The sequence below is a fragment of the Opisthocomus hoazin genome, chromosome 4, assembly GCF_030867145.1.
Source record: "Opisthocomus hoazin isolate bOpiHoa1 chromosome 4, bOpiHoa1.hap1, whole genome shotgun sequence".
NCBI classification, from domain to species: Eukaryota; Metazoa; Chordata; class Aves; order Opisthocomiformes; family Opisthocomidae; genus Opisthocomus; species Opisthocomus hoazin.
The window spans coordinates 76,535,407-76,558,142 of NC_134417.1; the positions used below are offsets into that span (position 1 = coordinate 76,535,407).

Here is a 22,736-nt window from a genome sequence, read left to right on the forward strand (position 1 = left end):
TATATTATGAAAGCATTAAAAATTGGTAGCATAAGTAAGAGTCATCCTGATTTTCCATCCTGGATCTCTTTTGCCTCCCTCAGAAAGCGTGGTTTAAATTAGACTGGCTACTCTGTCTTGCATTAAAGGGCATTTTACACCAAAAATATGACAATATCACAGTCCTGGGGGACCAGTACTGCAGATGGTTGCAAGATATTTCTTTGCCTTGCTGTGGAAATGACATAACATCACCAAAGTTGTTGCACAACAGACGAAAACTGAGAAATCGCTTTAGAAGTCCATACTATCTTCTTAGAAAGTAACATGTAATACATTTTGTTTTATTGCTTCTAACTTAAGGTAATAATGCAAACCTGTAATATGCAGTCCAATTGTTAGCACAGTTTAGAGAGATCTATAGGAAAGTTCATTTATAAAGATAACTACTTATCTGTGGGAAGCAGAAAGTCTAGTATTCTTCCACTTTATAGATGGTTCCATTTTCTTCCTGTCAACGGATCTCCTTCTTGCTGCAGAACTTTTCACTTTCTCACATACATCCTTTTCTGTAACATCATAAAGGTTCTGGGATTGGCCAGAGACCTTAGCATCAACTACTTCCATATGCTGATAATTCTTCTGATACGCTGGTTCATTAAAAAAATTATATTCCTAATAAAAGAAGAAGACATGGTTTGTCAGTCATATTGCTATATAAATAATGCATATTAAAACAATAACCTATAAGCACAATTCCAGGATGTTGTGCTTAAAAATTGTATTTATTAAATGTAGAATTAGATTACAAGGATAAAATCAGATTGCCTTGAAAAGAATGAAACATTAATCTGGAAAGTAGCTGTTACTGTGTCCATATTAAAGTTTTTAAAACAAATAACCTAGCTAAATTTGGAACTTCCTGAACATACAAGAATATTGGGGGTTGTTCAGTTTCTAATATGTGAAATAATTCGTGACACAAGCACTTTTATAGCACCTAATTCCAAATGAGTTTTAGGATCTAGAATTGCAAAGTCAGTCATTCTTCTTTCAATGGATCATTTATATAAAAACTATTTCCCTACTTAAAGGACTAACAAAAAATCCCCACAAAAAATAATGAACATAAACCTGGAAATAGGATATGATAAACTGCTAGACTTCAGTTCCAAGTATCTTAATTTCATATAGTTTGGAACTAATATAAACACATTCCATTTCAGTTTTTACTTCTTCTGTCTCTCAGAACAAAACATCGTTGAACAAGTCACATACAAGATGAGTGGCACCTACCAATTCTTCAGCTGTCTGTGTCTAGTACCATGGCTGATCAAAAATATCCAGAACAGAAAGGACTTCTTGTCAACTCTTATTCTCTATTGGAATATATTCAATTTTTACAGGAAAGACTGCATACGATCATTACTTATTTTTATTATTGCAGCTGTCACTACCGGATAGGTGAAGACATTCCGTCATGTATCTAATTCAAGGCAGTTTTAAGGAGACTGTCACAGTATGGTCTGTTTTTGACTAGTCCCTAATGTGAATTGGCTGCTCCAGTCTTGCTGACCCAACTGTCTAATCATAAACTAACTCATGCTAATTCTCTCATTCTGAAAATGTACTCTAGACAAGACCATTTAACACATGACAAACTAGACAAACCACTGGGGAATTGATGCTGTAGCTTGACCAGCTAAGCGCGTTAAAAAGTATGTTTCCTACAGCACTATACGCCAATGCAGCAATTCTGTATGTTAGCTTAAACAAGGTCAAGAAGATACTACAAAAGTTTATTGCGTTTGCAATATATGTGTATGTAATGAGCTTTTTGAAGCACTCCACTCCTCAGAAAATAAATCAGAACAATTGCCAGTCATAATTTATTTCATGTAGGCAACCTTGGAAATACAGCTTTTCTCTGCTTTTCAGGGTTCTACAGGAGGGAAGATTGTCCCTCAAATATAAATACTCTGCAGCTCTACTGTATGAACTTGTTTGAATTCTAGTTTTAGAATGCAGAATGTACTAAATCAGCTCTTCAGCAAGGCAACACGATACGATATTCCTAAACCAATAAAATGGTATAATTTATACTCTTAACTTATTTACACAGTCAGGGAATACTAAGTGATTAATATGACAACTGAAGGAAAATAGGATAAATTCTATCTATTTACTCTTATTTAATAAGTGCACACATTTCTCAAATAGCTACAGTATCTTCATAAGGGCAGAAAACCAATAAAGACATGTGTATCATCTCTATTATCAATACTAACACTAATCTATATTAACATTTAGGATTAAAACTGAAAAAAAATTAAAATATTACCATATTTTACCTTACCTGACCATCAAATGAAGCCAAATCCCTTTGAAAATACATTAAACCAGTAATTATGTCTAAAACCATTCATATATTGTCACACTTATGAAATGTAAACCAATAGATATAACATTAAAAAAATACTTACATATGGGATAAATGAAACATATTTTGGAATGTATTGCACTTTCAAGCAGAACAATTTACAAACTGAATTCCATTACTGTTAATATAATCTACTGTATTTATGTGTACAACTTGAAATGATCTTTTCTTTCAGAACTGTCAAATATCTGTATCTCCAAAAAAACCCTCAGCCCTACATTCCAGAAGATCAGAACTAAAGGATGAGAAAAATCCCGGTTAATGACTTCCTTCTTGCAACAACTTAATTTGCATATAAATAACCACAATAAAACTTTTGACAGGTTTTAGCCTGTAATGAATTTTACCACCAAGTTATTATTCTGTTATAACCACACTAGAAATCTGAAAAAAGAGGTTTTATCAGGAATGATGAAACAACTAAAATTGTAGTGGCACTGTGTGATTCTAGCTAATACAGAGCTCTAAATAAAAGCCAAACCACTTCCATTTTACAGCAGCTGAAGCAACACAGTGTGTACGGTGGATGCTTAACTCTCAGCTCTGATATTTAAATCAGGCAATTCTCGTAAAAAAAGTTGGGCTATTATTTGTATTTGGGTTAGAAAGGATGCAGATAAAAATTCAAGTGGTTTTGATCACAGAAAAATACTGTCATAAAAAGTTGACCTTTTCCATAAGGATATCGTATTTTCCTGCTTTAACATTTCCAGTGCTCCATAAAGAATAACACCAGAAGATGAGCAAAACTTTTAATGCAAGAAGCTGACCTCACACGTTGGATCAAACCTCATAATAAGGTATGATAGAACAATACGTGAAATAGTGTATTATTTGCTGTTTATGAAAGGAACATATTTAGTAGAAACAAACCCAAAGAAAAATAATAAATGCATTTCGAGAGTCTTTAATATTCTTCATTTAATCACAGATCTATCTTTGATAAAGAACACAAACATTCAGACAGGTTTATAATGAACTTCTTACCAATGTACAATGTACATTTGTACAAAGTACAATATACACACAGTATCAGTAAATACATACCTGTTTAGCCATATTTTCTACAAATCTATCTGATTTCTCCCTTAAAAATGTCACAATATCTTTATATACATCACTTTTTCTTTCATAGTCAATGTCATCTTTAGCCTTTAGCTGACCCTTAAAAAAGGAACAGCATTAAAATTATTAACAGCATTGCTTTACACAGATAATTTAATCACAGAATCACAGAATGTTCGGGGTTGGAAAATCTGCATCATAAAATAGGGCTAAAGTGCACAGAGGTCATACCGTAATGAATTGGGTACAGAGGTCTCATGCTCAGCAGAGCCCATCAAACTTCAATAATGCTTTGTAAAGATGCATGGGTCATCTCATGCATGGATCCCAACAGATAATCAAGATCTTACATAGAATTCGGCAAGTAATTACTATCAGTTAATTGTACTGTGTGCAGTTCCACTGAAAAGAATTTATGGCTTATGGCAAACAACCAAGCCAATACAAGCTTCCAGTGCAGAATGGCAGATGTCTAAAAGGATCAGAAAATAATGTGACCTGACTAGCCGAAGCTTTATAAGCTTCATCCATTAAAAAAGTGCTAAGTCAAAATTTCCCTGGATTTTTTAACTCTCAGGAAATCATTTTGTGGAGTTATGCCTGACAGACATCAGACTCTCCTCAAAATGAATGTAAGAGCTCTGGTCATTGCTTAACACACATAAGTGACTGTCATGCCTGAATAAAACCTATCCGTAAGAAAAGAGGTAACCAAAATTAAAAGAAGAAGAAAAGAGATAAATAATTTCTAAAAAGCTTCCACTGAAACGAGAAACTGCTTATCATTTATAAAAAGACAACAGTAAGCTATATTAGCCACACACAATAATATTACACACTAGATCAAGCACAATGAGGCACTAGAGAGGCATCTAGTCCCACAGTACCTTTAAATACAGAATGGTGTGAAGGACTATTAGGACATGTTTAAAGACTAAACAAACACTGCTAGCAAAACGTGCAGAATACACTCCTAGTATAAAAATCACAGAAAAAACACTCAAAGAATATGGGAAAACTAGGATACATTTATTACGGTGTCTTCTCCTTCTGTACCAATAAACTAACTCTGCGGTTCCTACAGCCTCAACACCACTACCCTAAACCTGATGGATTTTTCATTTTAGCCCATAAAAATATTCATTACTCCATGGAATCCTTTATTATTACTTACTCCATTTAAAAACACTCCTGCTGTGCTGCAAGTGACAGACAAAGGATCGGTGTCGTGTGGTTTGATGACTAAATAACAAATTTCTCCATGCACTTGCCTCCAGGGAGGAGCTCGGCATCCATTAGAGAACGTGTAATCTGTAACCAATTAGCATTAATGTTTTCATCCAGTTTAAAAGTATTTTTTAATGGTTATGTTTGATGATTAATATAACATGTATACAAATAAAATTCCTAAAACAATATCTTACTCTTAAGAATTCATACTCAGGGATTAATCTTGCAAAGCTCTGTGAACTGTGGCCCAACCCAGCTAAGAACTGCAACTGTGCTTAGTACTTTTCAGCATCAGGGACTCAGTTTACTTCCTCTCCTCCCACTGAAGAAATTCATATGATTGGAGATTATTTCTATAACTAAAGGCTGAAGAACAGCATTCCCTATCTGAAAATGTTTTATTTTACTTTATAACTTTAAAGAAGAAATAAGTACTTTAAATTCATTACTGAAATTAACTTAGCAAATTTCACATAGAAGTCAAGTACTTTCATAAGGGTATATATAAAAGTGAGATATGATCAGATCTGGACCTGATGTATATTCCAGTGATTCCAGTACTGTATCTTCTCCTTTCCCAGAGACATTCTTGAGGAGATTCACTTCATTATTTACAGCAGCTGGACTTAGTCTTACATCTCTGCAATTAAATAAAAAAGGGCCTAAAATCTATTCATCAAAAGGATGTACTCAGAGAAATGAAGATAATATTACACGATTTTTTTCTTTTACATTGAATCTTAGTAGTAGCAACAGAAATCTGGAAATGGGTCACCTTCCGATGTTTTTCTTAATTTTATTGGTTAGTTTAGTGAAATTTTAGTTCCATAGCTAATATGAAGTCCTTATAACTACAAAACAGACTCAATGTAATACCCAATATGCTTCCATGAAGAAATAAACATTTCCTTGAAAATATGTAATTGTAACATTGTTGTTTGTACAAATTCAATTTGCTACCAAAACGCAAAACATCTGCAACAAAAAAAACCACATTCACAGGCACACACTTGCATATCCACACCTACAGCAAAATCTTCGGAAAAAAAATGTTTTTTCAATAACTTAGTGAACAGGGAAAGTTATTTCAATAGATTTCTTTATGTCACATCAAAAGCACATGTTGTGGGTTGAAGCCAATCTGGTTTAACAGTGAAACAAAAAAATGCACTGGCTGATAGGCTTAGCTTGCATTTGAAATGCACTTACTGTGAAATGTGTTTTAGAGCACTATTAAGCAGTTGCAAATCCAGCTGATGAAGAAGAAGATTGATTTTCATTTTCATCTCTGTTTCAGGGTCATCATCTTTTTTCACTTTGTCAAGTAAATGTAACATGGACATATCTTCTCCTTCGACAGTCCCATATTCAGGGCCGAGAATTTTTACTATAGGATCTCTGTTAGCTGTCAATATGAAACAGAATCATGTAACAAGATATTATGTTAAAAATGATTAGGCAAGACAAACACTTTTAATCTCAATTGCTGAATAATTTTGATGCTAATAATTTACAATAAGAACTTCAATAATGTGCAGCTATTCATCAAATATTACTGGATGATGTATTCTTTCATATCCCTCTGTGCTAATTTGAAACGCACTTTTAAAAATATGAAAATGTTAAGCAGAAAAAAGAAATTTTTCGTAACAAACAAAATTGTTCTTCACAACCAAGAAGGGAATACTAAATACTTCCCTTTATCAACAGCCAGCCTCCTTTCCAGAAAATATGCCTGGCTGATCACAAAAACAGGAAATCAATGGGTTTAACTCACTGAAAAGAGATCATTTTGGAAATATGATTTCATGTTGAAGAGCATCTTTAAAGTTTTCTAGCAGCATTCCCAATGGCCCCATTACTTCCACAGCTATGCCAGCTGTTCTTTTCCGCAAACAGTGACATAACTGCATGTCAATGGGTTTTACAAAAACATTTTGCTTTGTTCCTGCAAATGACGCCTCAGGCATCTGTGAATGCCTCTGCATGATACCCTGTCCATATTATTCTTCCCTATTATTCACAGTTGATCACTGTCAGTGACAGGACCCTGGATTAAATGGATTTGATGTTTGATCCAGTATGAGCATTTGCCTGCTGTAGGCGACCCTGCTTCGGCAGGGGGGTTGGACTAGATGACCCACAGAGGTCCCTTCCAACCCCTACAACTGTGATTCTGTGACTTATATTTTAGTATTGCAGATGCAATTTTTACCAATATTACCAAAGAATATCACTGATCTCTTCTACCCTCAATGAGAAGAGGATATCCAGCTTAATATATCAAGGGTCTTCTCAGTTTGAAATACAACATAGTAGAAGTACTTGTACTCATTTTAAAAGCCATTGTGAGAAGGACTTGGCAGTGCTCACTGTGAACCTTGTGCAGGTAAGAATGTCTTAAGCATGTAATTTTGGCTGTTTTTTAAGGATGCAACATTTTAAAAGAGGATTAAACTACAAACGCAGGAAAAACTGCTATTAGCCTCCAGTAACACATTGTTTTTCAGAAATTTAAACCTACTGTCTGATACAATAGCTGGGGTATTACTCAGTATGTGTGAATTTGTATATGAGATTCAACAGTTTTATTTTAACTTTATTCCAGATTTCCTTGTTATTGATTTCTGTGAAAACAAAAGAAGAAATAGAAACTTCCTTAAGTTCTGGATCAGCACCTTTAGCCACTTTCATGAATCAACACCTTCCCACACACTTAAAACGAAGGCACACCTTTCTCTCTTCACAATTCATAAACATGAGTCGAAGGAGAATACATACTTTTTAAGAGAGAGGAATGATTATAAAAAAGAAGAATGGAAACCTTCAAGGCATGCCTGTGCTTCCTTTAGCTTTTTTTCTGTAGCGGTTTGTAGTATACGGGACAGCTGGTCAAAACTGCGAACTCTCAGGGTTGATGCCATGAGGAGAAGCAATGGTTGGCCATCTTTATCTTTGGCTTCAGACTGAACAGTTGCTCCACTAGAAAATTTAAATTATACGTTTTCAAAATAAGAACTTCAACAAACAGCAAATTTTAGAGAAGAATCTTGATTGTTATTCAAGCTTCACATGATACAGCACATACAATTTCTTTAAACTTCTTTCAGAAAACTTCTGAGGTAAATCAATTCATTCACTGCAAATCAGTAGGTGGATGTGCCCAAAGGAGGCCATGCCCCCGTGGAGAGCCGCACTGGAGCAGGCACCTGGCAGGACCTGTGACCCCGTGGAGGACCCACGCTGAAGCAGTCTGTTCCTGAAGGACTGCACCACGTGGAACAGATGCACGCTGGAGCAGTTTGTGGAGAACAGCAGCCCATGGGAATGACGCACGCTAGAGAAGTTCACAGCGAACAGTGTCCCGTGGGAGGGACCCCACATTGGAGGAGGGGCAGAGTGTGAGGAGTCCTCCCCCTGAGGAGGAAGGAGCGGCAGAGACAACGTGTGATGGACTGACCGCAACCCCCATTCCCCATCCCGCTGTGCCACTTGAGGGGGGAGGAGGTAGAGAATTTGGGAGTGACATTGAGCCCAGGAAGGCGAGGGATGGGGTTAAGGTGTTTTAAGATTTGGTTTGCTTTCTCACTATCCTACTCTGACTTTTGATTGGCAATAAATTAAATTAATCTCCATGAGTCAAGTCTGTTTTGCCCATGACAGTAACAGGTGAGTGATCTCCCTGTCCTTATCTTGACGCATGAGTCCTTCATCGTATTTTTCTCCCCCTGTCCAGCTGAGCAGGGGGAGCAACAGAGCTTCGGTGGGCACCTGGTTGCCAGTCAGGGTCAACCCACCACACAGGAGCCACTCCTAACACTGACAGAAATCACTGGGTTAATCGCTGTTAGATGCACATTGAAAAAAGTCTTAGCAATAGACAGTGCAGGTTGTATAAATCACTAATTAAACAGGTCTGTATCACAACCAAGACAGAATAGTCTCAAACTCTCAAAAAACCCTACAGATTTTAACTCAAAATTTTCAATATACATCAATAAAAACCCCACCCATTTCAGCCTCCCAAATACGCTAAGGCTTTCTTTACGCTAAATGAACACAATTTTGCTTCATGGTTCACCTTCAACCTTTCAAAACATGCCGCAGCTCAGACTTACTCGATCTCATAACCCTCTCCAAACCCGGAACGGCCCAAGCGCGTTTTCCACTCAAGGGGCTCTCTGAAGACAAACGCCGCTTCCTGAGGATGTCTGCTGCTGAAGTCCTCCGCAAACTTGATAATTTGGTTTAAAAGAGATTCGTTCAAGGGGGTGATTTCGAGTGTGCCAGTTCCAGAGCCAGCAGCAGTCCACTGAGCCGCTCTCGCCAGTGCTGCTCCCATGGCCTCGGCTCGCCTCAGAGACGCGCACCTGGGCGAAGAAACCAAACTGAGCCCTCGGATTACAAATGCAATATGCTGCGAATGTTGTAATTTGAAATAAACTTATCAATGAATGATTAGATTCTTTTAACTCATTGAAGTCCCCAAAGTAGGGAAGGGAGAATTGAAAAAGAGAATCCATTAATATCTTTAAAGAAATAGGGAAATATGGTGAAAGCACAGCTTGCTTCCTCTCGGTTAATTAATTCCCGGTGCTATTAGAAACTCAGGGAGCTGACAGCATTAGGTCTCTCTCACAGCTGCTAACAAAAGGCTCTCAGGTGCTCCTCGTCGAGCTGATGCCGCTGTTAAAACCCGTAGGCACAGGGGGACAGACACATACCCCCGCCCGACATTTTCTTTAAATGGAGGGAAGAAGGGGTGTCAGACCTGCCCGTGCGGCCTGAAGGGGCCGAGAGCCACCGAAGGGAGACAGCTGCCGGCCGCCCTCGCCCCTGAGGAGAGCTCGGGGTGCCCACCCTGCCCTCCCGCTGGGGTCCAGGGCTGCTGTGGGAGGGATCCCGCAGCCCGGCGCAGCGTGGAGCCCCCCGAGGGCGCAAGGAGCCGGGCGGATGGGCGCCCCTCACCGCCTGCCCCCATACCTTGCCCCGGGTGAGCCGCGCCGGCTCCCGCTATCGCCGCTCGGGCCGCGGCCGAGGCGGCGGCGTTGCTATGGGGACGGGGCCCAGCGGCAGCCGCTACCGGGAGCACCGGGTAAACAGGAGCGGCTGCCGGCGGCGGGGAAGGGCCGGGAGGCGTGCCCCGGCGGGCCGTACCCCGAGGGGAAGGCCGCGAGCCGGGAGAGCGGGAGGAGGACTGCGGGGTGGCTGCTGCGGCGGCCGCTGTCCGCAGCGTGCCTCAGAGTCCGGCGGTGCCGAGGTAGGGGCACCTCGGCAGGGCTTGCGCTGTGCAAAGCGCACGCTTCTGACTGGAAAAGGGGGGCTGGGGGCCAGCGCTGCTCCGGGGCAGGGCGGCGGCCTGGGCGGCCGGTGGAGCTGGGCTGGGGGGGTAGGGCGTCGCTCCTTACAAGGTGAGAGGAGCGGAAGGATTTTGATGTGGAATTAAATAACGTGGTTGGTTAGAGTTACCTTCTACAAGAGTTTAAATGAAGACCACGGTTTTCTTTTTTCACTTGAATTTCAGCCAGTACAGCTTAAACCTTTCCCTAGCTTTCAGCCATTACAAGAAAACAACTTCAATTAATAAGGGTAACATTGATCGCTTTTAGTTCTCAAGGCAGTGTGACAGAGGATGCTGGAAATGGTTTTTGTTCAAGAAAATACAATGTGAGACTAGTGTTTCTTGAAAGAAGTAAAGGAAGTATGGATGGGTGGTGCCAGTGAATAAAGTCCTCTCATGTACTGAGGACAGCACAATGCTATAAACATGCAAATAAGCACCCCAAGCATGGAATGGAAAGTAGTATTATTTCCCCAGCTGTATTCTAGATCCATAATGTGAGTGAGCTATCACTCTGGATACATTTTTAGGTTACAAAGGTGCTACTACTCCACCCCCACCTGTCTGTCTCCTCCTTTGTCCCACTGGGCAGATAAGAACTCTTTTCCCCAATTTCCCTTCTCAGCTGTAAATCACCCCTAGTTTCATTACCTGGGTCCACCAAAATACCTACCAGTTAACAAAAATGGGCTCAGGTTTCATGTAGGAAGGAATGGTTGCATGTTGTACGCTAGCTGAGATTAGGAAGCTGTGTTTGTGTCCTTTGAAGCCTTGCAAAAATGATACTTGCAAGGACAGTCCAACAGAAGTAATCAGCTGTCGCAACAACAGAGTTGACATAGCCAAGAGTTATTTTATCAACTCAGAGCTCAGCTATGTGAGAAACCTGTAATAACGAGGAAGGTCATGGAATATATGTGGGGTGTATCTTAAAGAATAACAGTGTGGCATTAATACATTTTTTTTCTTTGAGATGATTGTCCATATGCATTTTACTTACTGAAACTTTCAAGCAGTAACTACAGATAAGTACATGCAGTCTGCACAATAATGATTTACGAATAGCATTGGCTTTTCTTGTTTCACTGCATAACTTTGAGAGGATAGAAAATGAATCATTTGATTAGGTGAAAATGAAAGAGCATTCTGGCTAAAGACTTAATGCAATTTCTTTTCTTTATGGAATACTATGTATAAAGGCATTTCCAGAAAGGATTAAATATCTTCTTTTTAACTGAAATAATGACTATTAAAAAGTTGAATTTGATGAGCAGAAGGTGCAAACAGCAATATGTGAAAGGGAGTAAAAGTATCCCCACCATGGGTGATACGGAGCGAAGACAGTGAGTTTTCACACAGAGCTGAGTATTTTAAGCAAGAAGTCGGTGGAGTAAGAAATAGAATTCCTAAATGAGATCACTCTGTTCCACTGAACAGCAAGAAGGGAAGATATTTCAGTAGTGAAGATAAATGGGATGATTTGCCCTCAAAGAGTATGCATCTGCAAGGATTATGAAGCTCCAAAAAAGGAGCTTAAGTAGCTTAGACTTAGTTACCAGTGGAGCTTTCTATGGGGACAGGTAAATCAAAGAACAAAAAAGCAGAACATGTACTGCAAGCCAGCAGTAAGGAATGGTGCTGGAATCTCGTATTAGAAGCTAAAGGACTATGAATGGTCTAGAGGTTGGAGGTGCCTTTTGCCTTTCTTCTTTGAGATGGGCAAATACTGAGTTTGTAGCTCAGCTGTACTCATAGGAAGACTGCTCTGACACTTCTAAAGACTAGAAACCATCTGATTTAATATCTAACCTTAGTTTGTGTGAATAGTTTGTCTGTTGTTCTTGCACCAACACTGGTCCTTTACCTTATTTTCAGTGGCTACTTTTCCTCCTTAGATTTTGCATCCAGTTTCGAGTTAAATTATTTTCTCTTAGACTTTATTTTGCTAGGCTAGACAAGTTTAGTTCCCCTAGTCTCGGCCTGCAGCTTCTTCATTTCTCATACCATCTTAGTATGCTTCATTTGCCTGTGTTCCAGTCTGAGCTTGTTTTTCTTAAATAGGTTTGACACTATTTCTAAGGACGTTTCACCAGGACCCTTTACAATGGCATTAATAGTCTTCATATCTTTTGGATGTTCCTCAACTGCTACATTCTGGGATTACATTTGTTTTTCAGATTGTATTAGGGATTGTTGTCACCTTGCGATTGAACAATACAAGCAAGTTTTAATTCTTACTTTTATTTTCAGCTGATGAGTTGTAGCTTTCTGCAGGATTTAAGGGTATAGTATTGCAGTTTGCCCTTACAAGATCAAACTCTATTTCTAAAGAAAAAAAAAAAAAAACTTACAGCACACAGTCTCTTATCTGTTGGTCCTCATCTTCTTCCTCTTTCCAAAGTAATTTTTGAACTTGATAGCAAATTTGAATCATTTTTTACAGAGGGTTGTGGTCTTGGAAATAATTAAGCTCCTACAAGTTTTGTAAAACCTGAGGAAGCTGAATGGAAGGCAAAGCAAAATTAATGCCCTTGCTGAGGTAAAGGCAGGCATATGAGCCACAGATGATGTTCTGTAGCAACCAGCCAGCCAAGTGTTTTGTTCGTAGCGTGCTGGCTGATTAGAACATGAGTAACCTCAGCCTTGCCCAGTGGATGTGTTATGGAGAAGATGGACAGCAGAAGATTAAGGGACAAAGCACATAATTTTGTAAGAAATCAGATCTCATTACTTTTGCTGCTCATGAACTCTTCCCCTGACCTCCTTCAAGTCAGATGAGAAGGTAGGGAGCCTAGGGCAGAGTTTGTAGGTGTGGGGACTTCCAGGTGGTGCCTGTTCACATGCAAGTATTCTGCCATGCCAGCCCTGCACCTCGCTGGGCGGACTGCATTCTTCAGTGCCAAAACTCTTCACTTGTTCCCTTGTGTGATACGAACTGTTTCTGTTCCTGCTGTCTGCTCATAGTCTCTGTGCTCTGTAGTCCTTTGAATGTTTTCAGACACGTATTGGCTGTAGCAAGTCATTACTGCAGTTACTGCATTGGTAGTTAAAGTCTGGGTGATTCCCTTGGTTGCGTTCAGGCTTGTCTTGCTGGATGACAAGAAGTCATGCCTTCTTACATCACCTGTCATTAAAAAATAAGCACTTAGGAAGTCCCTCACTTCGCCAGACTGAAGGATATTTCATACCACCTTTTGCTTTTACCAGCTTTGATTGATCAATGCTATTAATACCTCCTAGCACAAGAGTATAAATGGATCTCTTAGAAAATTTTGTCTGAAAGCTGAAGTGTGAAGCAATCACTTAAAGAATTATGAAAGTATTTTCTTGGTGACTCAAAATCAGCGTGCAAAAACTTATAGGCAACAAAGTCGTAATGTAGTCTCAAAAGCAGCTTACTCAGGAACTGGGTCCACCCAGAGATGGCATTTGCACCATGTTTGGCTAATTCTATAAATTAGTACATTTATGTTATTTTTACATTTTTAATGTAAAAGACATTTTATAAAACAGTAAGTGAAGTGTTTGCCTGAGCGTAGTCAAAGATGAGATCATTTGTTACTGGCACAAAGAAATGGGGAATATGGAGAATTTGTTAACATAGAGAGAAGGGCAATTGGAAATTTTTTTTACAATCTTGAAGTTGCAGCCAGAATGTGTAAGCAATTTTTCTTGTATATTTTTCCTCCCATTATTGTAGAATAGGGTGTAGATTATTACTGTTAAAGTAGAACAGTAATATAAGTTGTAAAAAAAGAGTTGTAGAGGCTTACATAAAATAAAAAAGCCATTCAAGGAAAATAATACCAGCTATTCCTTCTGTTAAATAGCAGTTTAGCTGATGAGCTTCATGGGCAGTTTGTCAGACAAGCTGAAAATCAGGAGAAAACAAGATAATATTTGTCAATTTCCTTTTATTGTTCATTAGCTTGCTTTTGTTGCAAAATTTACATATTTTTGGAATTCACAAAACAGACAAGTCCTACTGTTTTGGTGAAAAGAGCTTAGCTAGAGAAATAAAAAATGCAGTTATGCTGCATTTATTTCATTTTGTGTCGCTACAAATGCACCATTTAGATGCCCAGAGTTGTTAACGAACATTTTTATGCATCTTAAATTCTTGTAATCCATTGTTAGTTTGTGGGGTTTTTTTTAAATTAGCGAATAGTATTTTGTGGCAAGGCAGGCTTTCAGCTCAAGAAGTGACCTACATGAGAATAGAAAAAAAGAGAGAGGACACGATGAATCTGTTGATGTCTTTTCTTTAAGCATGATTTTATGGAAAACAATATTCAAAACCTAATCCTTAGAAAGCAAGTGACTACTTATTTTTCACTGAGTCTAGTATCTGTGTTGAGCTCTCCTACTTACCTCTTGTTTTCTGAGTAATTTTGTGCTTCAAAAAATGTCATATGATCTGCAGTGAGATTTTTTTTAAGATTGGACATTGTGCAATACATTGTCTTGGCCCTAGAAATTAAAAAATAGAAAAGACCATTTTTCAAAAGAGACTCAAAGCAAGGGACAAAGAGGTGTGCAGTGTTGTGCATGAGTGTCTGGCAAAGACAGTTCCTTCAAAAATCTTCAATGAAGATAAAGCAGGACACTATTTTGGTTAATAAGTTATAGATTAGCAGTATCTGGATAGTTATTTTGCAAACAATTACAATAACAGAGGTTCTGCTGTTCTTTTTTAGAAATGGCTTCCAGATGGGAATCATGGTTTACAGTCCAAGACTGAGTGTGATTTAATAAGTTTTTATCAGTAAGGAATACAATATTTCAGAATATGAACTGTTACTAGACTGTGCTTGGCTCTATTTGTAGATGGCTGTTTATTCCCTTTTGTTCATTTGTTTACTACTGCCCAGGTTTTTTGAATATTTCTGAGTACTATTTGGAAGAAATAATCAGTATGGTGTAATAACCAAATCACTGTGAGTATGTCATAATATTTGGAGTATCAGGTTAGAAGACCGTGAGATTTTGAAAGATGTAGTAAATTAATTCATATTTCTTCTTCATAGCATCAGAACAAAATATAGGTCAGGTTATCAGCGGCATTGACATGGTGGGATATCTTTTCAGTGAAACTTGGGCTGTTTTTCCTGGGTTTGTTATACTTTCGTGGGGGATAATGACATTCAAGAATTTTTCTTTTTAATTCCTACATTATCTTTCTGCATCTTCAAGGTCAATTCCCTTTTCATGTAATATTTTGTCTTGAAATTTCTGCTATTAAAACACATGTACATAATAAAACTGAAGGAAAAAGCTTCAGAGAAAGATATTTAAGTACATGAATAAATTTTGAATTGTTTTAAAATGCTGACTTTTACAGGAGGAGTCACCAAAGTATTGCCTCCATTAGCCACCTGAATTTGTTCATGTACCAGTACAACCCCTTACATGCAGAAAGGATTAATGGCTGATTCTCTGTATGTTTCTGATTGATTTTTCCCCGCATAAAGCATTTATATTTTGCTTATATTTTTCCAGGGAGAAAGAATATCTGTGCATTTTGATGTTTATATAAAATGCTTTTTCCAGAACTAGTTAATTATTGTGACCTTAACAGTATAGCAATTCAATATTCGTAGAAGCTACATAATGTCTTTAAAACTTGCTCATTGGTTAGTTGAATTAGTTTTACAAGTGGATTATGTCTACAAAGTTAATACAGTGTCTGTACAGCTGTCAGAAAGATACAGAAGCCTTTTAAGGCTTCAGTGTAAATCAGACATTCTCATTTACATTATAAAAATTAATGGAACTTCAACAGTGATCTCTTTCTCCAAAGTAGTAGAGATTCAATTAAAGCAAAACAAAACCAAATAAAACCAGGATATTTACCCAAAATAGTGTGTGCCAAGTGGAATGGACAAAGTGGTAACCCTGCAAATCAGAGCACCTTACCCTAAGTCAGTGGTATCCAGAACCACTTTTCACCTTTGCAGTTTAGAACAGATTTTGACTTTCTGGTTAGTAAAACAAAAAATGTAGAATTAATTTCAAATGTAGGAAGAAAAATTTCCAGCTATACTGATTAGTTATATGCTTAGCCTGTGGTGCTAGACATTTGAAATAACTTGACATTAAAAGTAATACTGCAGACCAGCGTGTCTTGTACTGTGATTGAAGACAGTGTTTTTAGCTTTCAAACGTTGCAAGTGAATGCTACTGGCATGCCCAAATGCCTTTTGCTTTCATGTTGGGTTCTAAAAATTGCCTCCTTTTTCAAAGGGAAAAAGGGAAAAAGGATTGGGCCATTTGTTTTCGGGTGGGAGTGTGAAAGGGAGATTGTTTTAAAATTAGAAGTGGAGTGTCGTAAGTAGTCTCCATTTATGGATTTCTTTTCCTAGAGGAAAAATGAGAGGTATTGGTGGAAAGTATTTTGGACTGTAACTTGGTGATAGTAATCAGGAAAGAGGGTTTGGCCGTTTCATAAAGACCAGATTCTCACACTAGGTACTAATACAAACATGCAAAAGACTACATAGTTAAAGAGAATTTAAAATCCTTTTCAGGTATTCAGATTCCTGTTACTACTGTGCTAGCCCTATTTCACTACTTAGGCAATCACCAGTAGTAATTCTGGGTAATTCCCTGCATAGTTTTTATGAAAAGTAACATTAAAAAAAATTTTTTTTTTCCCTGTTATATAATCAGAAAGAAAGCCAAGATTGACATCAGGGCATTTTCTCTTCTTTGTGGGTCATTTTAAGGCAGAAATTCAAGCACCTTGGAGCAATCACTGGTTTTGAAGAGACTGCTTCTATCATTTATGGTGGTATGGTAATATTACATGGGAAAATGTGAAATTGTGAGAGGAGTGGAGATCAGAATAAAGTCAAATTGGTACAGGGGTTGAGCAGCAACTGGCTGTAAAATTAATATTGAGCAACAGTTGGATGTGGCAAGGTTAAGCATTAATCCAGTGCCTGGTAGAAAAATAATTTACTTATCTAAATTTCTGTTTCATAGTGATTATACTGTGGGAGCTATTACAAAAAACAACAACAACAACAAAAAACAAAAAAGCAACTCTCCTTCAAGTCCGTAGAATGTATTTGATGATACTGACATCTTTACACAACTTGGATGAAAAAGAAGTCCTGGTTGGATGAGAACAAGGATTATAGCTCTGTTCCAAATCCTTTTACAGTAGAACTTCAAGTTGGGGAGGAAAGTTGCCTTTTTATCAAATCATTTTTATTGAGAGAAGCAGAACTGCGTGTTGCATATACATGTCTTCTTGCATAGTGTACATTCTGATACAGTTAATTCAGCCAATTTTCTGGTATTATTCTCAAGATCTGTGCCATGGATATTAGAGTCCTCCATATGGGTACATTTTTCCTCTGATTTTTTTCCATTTCTTCTGGTAATAACTGTATAAAATCAAGCATTTTAGTTGAAATTTAGAATGATGAAGGTTGTTCTAGAGGATCTGAAGCTCTCCCACATTTTGGTAGTTAGTTATTTTATTGTAGAAAGAGTTGCATGTAGCTGTTGTATCTTCATTTATTTTTTAGCTCAAGCAGAGATGGAGATTAAAACTATCTATTTAAAAAAAAACCATTTTATTCTTTTTGCATCCAATCTATGCATAAATTAGTATTTCAGTTTATTACAAGAGCTGTTGATTTCCAGCAAGCCTTCAACTCTGCATGTAAAATCTGGGGGATGAAGCAGGCCACTTTTTTAAAATGCATGCACATGTGTTCTGTTTAGATTTGGGAAGAATAATACTAAATAGTTTGAACATAATTTTTCCTGGAACATCAAGTTAGCATCTATTGCTTTGGTATTGAAAAGGTTGCTGATTATGATGCCAAAAGTCTCCCTTACTGGGTAGTTTGAAATAATTTCTCAGAAATGGAAGGAGATTCTGTCTCTACTGGAAAATCATACGTGGCAAGACTTTAGCATCTGCTCCCATTGTCATCAGTAGATTTCTGTCATCGACTTCATGGAAGGAGAAATTCGGTCTATAAGCAAATACTGTCAGACAGCAGACAGTTAAACTTGATTTTACCAGACTCTTTCAAGTAATCTAGTTCCCATGACATTCTAAAACATAGCTTAGTTATATTAATGACATTTTCCTGCTGAGATTTCAATGTAAAATTTGTGATTTATTCTGATTTTGGTAAAGCCTTTCACACTGGAAATAAGGATGGTCTTTGTATGCCAGGAGTCAGAAGCAATTAGGCTTAAGATGCTGAAGAAATCTACTACCAGTTAGCAGCTTGCTACTGCTGTTAAGTAGATATAAGCGTATTTAAGCATGTTCAGCCCAAAATGATATGCTTTAGTGATTCATTCATAAAGGTATTTTATTATTTTGATATTTTGGTTCACTAACACCACTAAATTTGAAGCAGTGACATTTAAGAGTTAATAAAAGTTTTGTGCCATTAAAATGAGTAAGTACAGAATAAAATTTGAGGATCCGAATCTGCAGATTTTTATGCAAGCAGTCCTTTGCATCTCCTACCAGATGTACTATACTGCACAGTAAGTAATGATGTACAAATTGGTGCCAAAACTGGCTCATGGACTGGAAGCAGGCTAGGCTACTTGTGCAACGCTTTGCCAAAGCTAATTGACTTTGCTAAAAATGAGGATAAATTAGACAGTGTGCAGCATTAAGCAATGTGGTTAAACTGCTTCCAGTCACCCAGGCTGGCTCATTTTGAGCTGCTTTGGCTATCTCTCCACTGCACTGTGTTGTGCAGTGCAGACGTGCCCTGACTAAAACTGATGTGTGTGAAATTTTATTCATGTAAGGAAGGACTGACGAATCATACCCGTCCGTCCTTCTCCAGAAATTCTGTCCTCAGATACATGCAGAATGTGCAACTAAGCATGTCTTGAAATAACTACAGTATAACTGTCATTGCATTTTGACCTCAGAAATGTGATTCCCTGAGTAAACACAGAAAATGGAGGCACTGCAACTGATTATAATTAAATACAAGTGGCTAAGCACAGATCTATGGTATAAATAGATGTGTTACGGCTGACAGTTAAAGTTTGAGTTCAGCTTACGTGTGAGCCTTTGCATTACTCGTGTAAATCAATGTTCTCACTTACAAGAGAAACCTCATAATTTACCACTACCCATAAAGTATCCTGTCTGTAATCAATAGTGATTCCTATATGGAATTACTGTGCCAAGCAACCTTTCTTCCATCCATGTCCTCAGCATGATAGCTGTATGGTTTGGCACCACGACAGAAAAATATCCAGTGAGCTCAGTAGTTTTCTGCATGGAAGGACTTAGCTGTCCTAATTTGGTACAAAAATTCCATTCAGTATAAAGTAAGCAAAACTGGAATTAAATACTCCAAATGGTGAAGGACTGAGTAGAATCTTCAGGGGGGAAAATTGTTTGCAGTCTCACTGTATTGAGACTTTACAATTAAATTCAGCTGAATTTTATTCTCTGTAGAATACAGCAGTTAAAAAATCTCTGTTGTCTGCCATACTGAGAACAGTAAAGGATGATCTGGTGATTTTTTTCATCTCCACTTTTGGTGATAATTATATATGCTGCACTTGAGACCGAAAGCAGACCATATTCAAATGAATCTCAGAACATTTTACTGCTGTCTGATTATGTGAGCACACCTTGATGCACGTACAGTCGTGCTGTGCTCAGCTCTTCAGTCTGCCAAACAGGAATGCTGGGCACAAAGGTGCTTCTGAACCCTTCCACTCCTCTTGGGAGCCTGGGTGTGCCCATGCGGGTGCAGGGCTCTGAGGCACTCTCCTAGTGCACCTCATGCCACAGTCCGATGGGATTCCCTTCCATGAAACAGGCTGAAGATTAAAACAGTAAGGCAGTGACTCTGATGCATGCGGAAACCCGAGTCCTCTGTAGCTCACCACTTTACACGACAACCCCGCAAGTTCAGTCACCAAGTAGTTGTGAGCCTAGGGCATGAGCGAGATGCTTCCTGGAAGCAGCCCGTGCTGTCAGTAAGTGGTAGGTGTGCTCAGGGCACGGGGATTGAACCCCTCAGGGAACCTAGCGCAGCCTTGTCTTTTCACGGGGTTAAAGGAAGCTGTAGCTAATAGTCTGGAGTTCGACGTACACACAGAAACCTAAGCTTTGGCACGTAGGAGACTGTCAGGACCAAAACAACGCAGCCAAGTGAATTCAGATTTTACAGTCAGTAAAGCAGAGGTTTTCTGAATTGCTTTTGTGGATTTGGATTGCCTGAATCCCACTTTCGGTGCCTTGTGTGCATCCTGAGTGTATGGCTGTGTGTTCCAACAAAAATATAGGCTACATCTCAAATAAACAGAATGTAGAAAATAATTGGTTTTCCATTTTAGTATGTGTTTGCGATTACTGAAGTAAAAAAAATCCTGTAATTTTCTAGTCACCTATGTAACTAACATCTCTGCTGGAACTAACTGTACCTCTTCTAGTTACATAAACCAGACACTTCCAAGAGTAATGTTTCATAACGCTGTGATTAACTAATGGGGGAAGAGAAGAGTTTTCTGACAAAATATGGTAAGCATGCTAAATAAATGGCACTTTTTTAAAAAAACCATAATTCTCCTTGGCATTGGATTACAGCATCAAGGAGTGACAAAGTATGTTTAAGCTGATGAAACTATTTATGCTACAGAAATTGGTGAAGTTACATGCTTTCCTGTTCTCATTGTTCCATTTGTCACGTGAAAGCTACTTATTTTTGCTTTGCCCATCTTGATAGAGGGACAGCTGTGTATTTATATGCTATACATTTTTTCATATAATCTGTAATTTATAAGGTACACCACATTACATGAACCATCATGTTTTGAGAGTAAACAGAAGAGTAACTCTTCACTTCAAGAAGTATCTTTGCATAAAGTGTCTTATGTGTCTTTTTCAACTTTTACCAGAACAGTGTAGTATTTTTAAAGTGTTATCTTTTTGCTCTACAATCTTAAAACTGTGGGAAAATACGCAGAGGCTATTGAATCACGAGTGATTGCTTTGCATATAGTCAGTACAAACATACATGTACTGATAATATTGCTTTATTAGTGGGTTCTTCAGTGACTGCTTAGCGATACAGTAATATCTCCATTTTAAAATCTATAAAAAGCAAGACAGATAAAGGCCTGACAAGTGCTAAACAGTAACTTTACTAATTCTTGGATTAGCAGAAGTATCTTAAACTTGGCAATCATTCACGAATATTGAATTTGTATTTAGCTTGAAATTTGCTGTTCTGATTTTAGGTACAAGGGAGGACAAGTTTAAGAAGGACAAGCCCCTTGAAGCTGTTCTCCAGCCACATAAATTGAAGTCATGAAGATTTATCTTTGTAATCCCTGCCTCTGCTTCTCTTGACTTCCTCATTGAGATGCACAGTGCCTGATTTCTCAGTATTCATTGCACAGCAGTGCTTGCAGTCACAGCACAGCTCCCACTGCCTACAGCTTGCAGTTACAAGTGCTCAGCACTTCTACAAATTACACTCCACTGTACCGAGCACCAAGAAAAACACAGTTAACGACCACATGTGCACAGCGACTAGCATCACACAGGAAATCTGTGGCAAAGGCAGGGATACGATTCAGTTCCCCAGGGCTGCACTCATGCCTTAATCATGAAAACATGTTCTCTTCTCTACAGTTGTCTGCCTCATTCACTACGTCCTTCTAACGGCTGCAACAGAGAAAGCACAGATGCCACAGAACACTCTGGTTTTTACTACGCCATGATTCATCCTCCAGCTCGGCTCTTTTCTATGCGCTACACAACACAGAAGACCCACGGAAAACTCTGCTCTCAAAGGAATCGCATGCGGTTCCCTCGCCCTCACCACTCACGTAATCCACCAGAGTCCTTGTCCCTTTGTCTGCCTCTTCTACCACGAAGAGAGCTGGGTGCGCGGGAGTGGCAGGATTCCTGATCCAGTTCCTGCGCTTAATCAGGCCCCAGATTGCCGCAGCAACGAGTGGCAGGATCAGGGAAGACCAGTTGGAACGCCAGTAGCCCCAGGGCTGGAGCATGCCCAGATGTTTCATGGAACGGCTCTGGCAGGCCAGTCGCACACAGGTGTTTATTGGCTTGAAGTAAAAAATCAGGAATACCAAGAATAATTCATCCACCACTTGGCTCTTCAAACAGAACAGGAACGAGCACAATGTGCAAATCTAAATGGCAGATAACAGCAGCTATTAGCTAACAAGCATGCTTTACTCATGGAGTTGCTTGCATGACGAACTTTTTTCTTTTCCTGGAATGAACTCACTTGAGTATGAAAACTGATTATGCATAAAGTATTGTCAAAGGCATGTAGCCGAGCAACTGTACAACTCCTTTTTGCACTAACATCGATCATTTTTAGGAACAAAGGATGCTGCTGCTGACTGCAATAAGAACAAATCTACCTCTCAGAAATGTGATTTGCAGTTTACTTTCTCTTTACGCTTAAAAGCCATTTAAAAGCAAAACAGATCTAACCGAATCAAAAGTAGCATTGTGCACTTACATTAAGTATATTCATTTTCACACTAAAATTGCTTAAAGGAGCAAAGAATTGCTATATGTGGAAAATCAAAGGAGAAATGTAAGAAACTGTTCCAAAGAGGTTCGCTACTTTGCACAGCAAAAGCTCTGCACAGCCTCGCCGTGACCTAGACCATAGCCAGCTCCGCACGATT

General features: G+C 38.6%; 1 protein-coding gene across 1 annotated transcript in view; it reads right to left on the bottom strand.

The window, feature by feature from the left end:
- Positions 1–9,776, bottom strand: part of ODAD2 (outer dynein arm docking complex subunit 2) — a 90,854-nt gene extending 81,078 nt beyond the window's left edge. The window contains 8 exon segments of the mRNA XM_075417486.1: positions 427–654; positions 3,467–3,583; positions 4,659–4,795; positions 5,248–5,354; positions 5,924–6,119; positions 7,539–7,696; positions 8,833–9,084; positions 9,698–9,776. Of these exon segments, the coding sequence (XP_075273601.1) occupies positions 427–654; positions 3,467–3,583; positions 4,659–4,795; positions 5,248–5,354; positions 5,924–6,119; positions 7,539–7,696; positions 8,833–9,056 (1,167 nt within the window). The 5' untranslated portion in view covers positions 9,057–9,084; positions 9,698–9,776.
- Between the last annotated feature and the right edge of the window lie 12,960 nt (positions 9,777–22,736).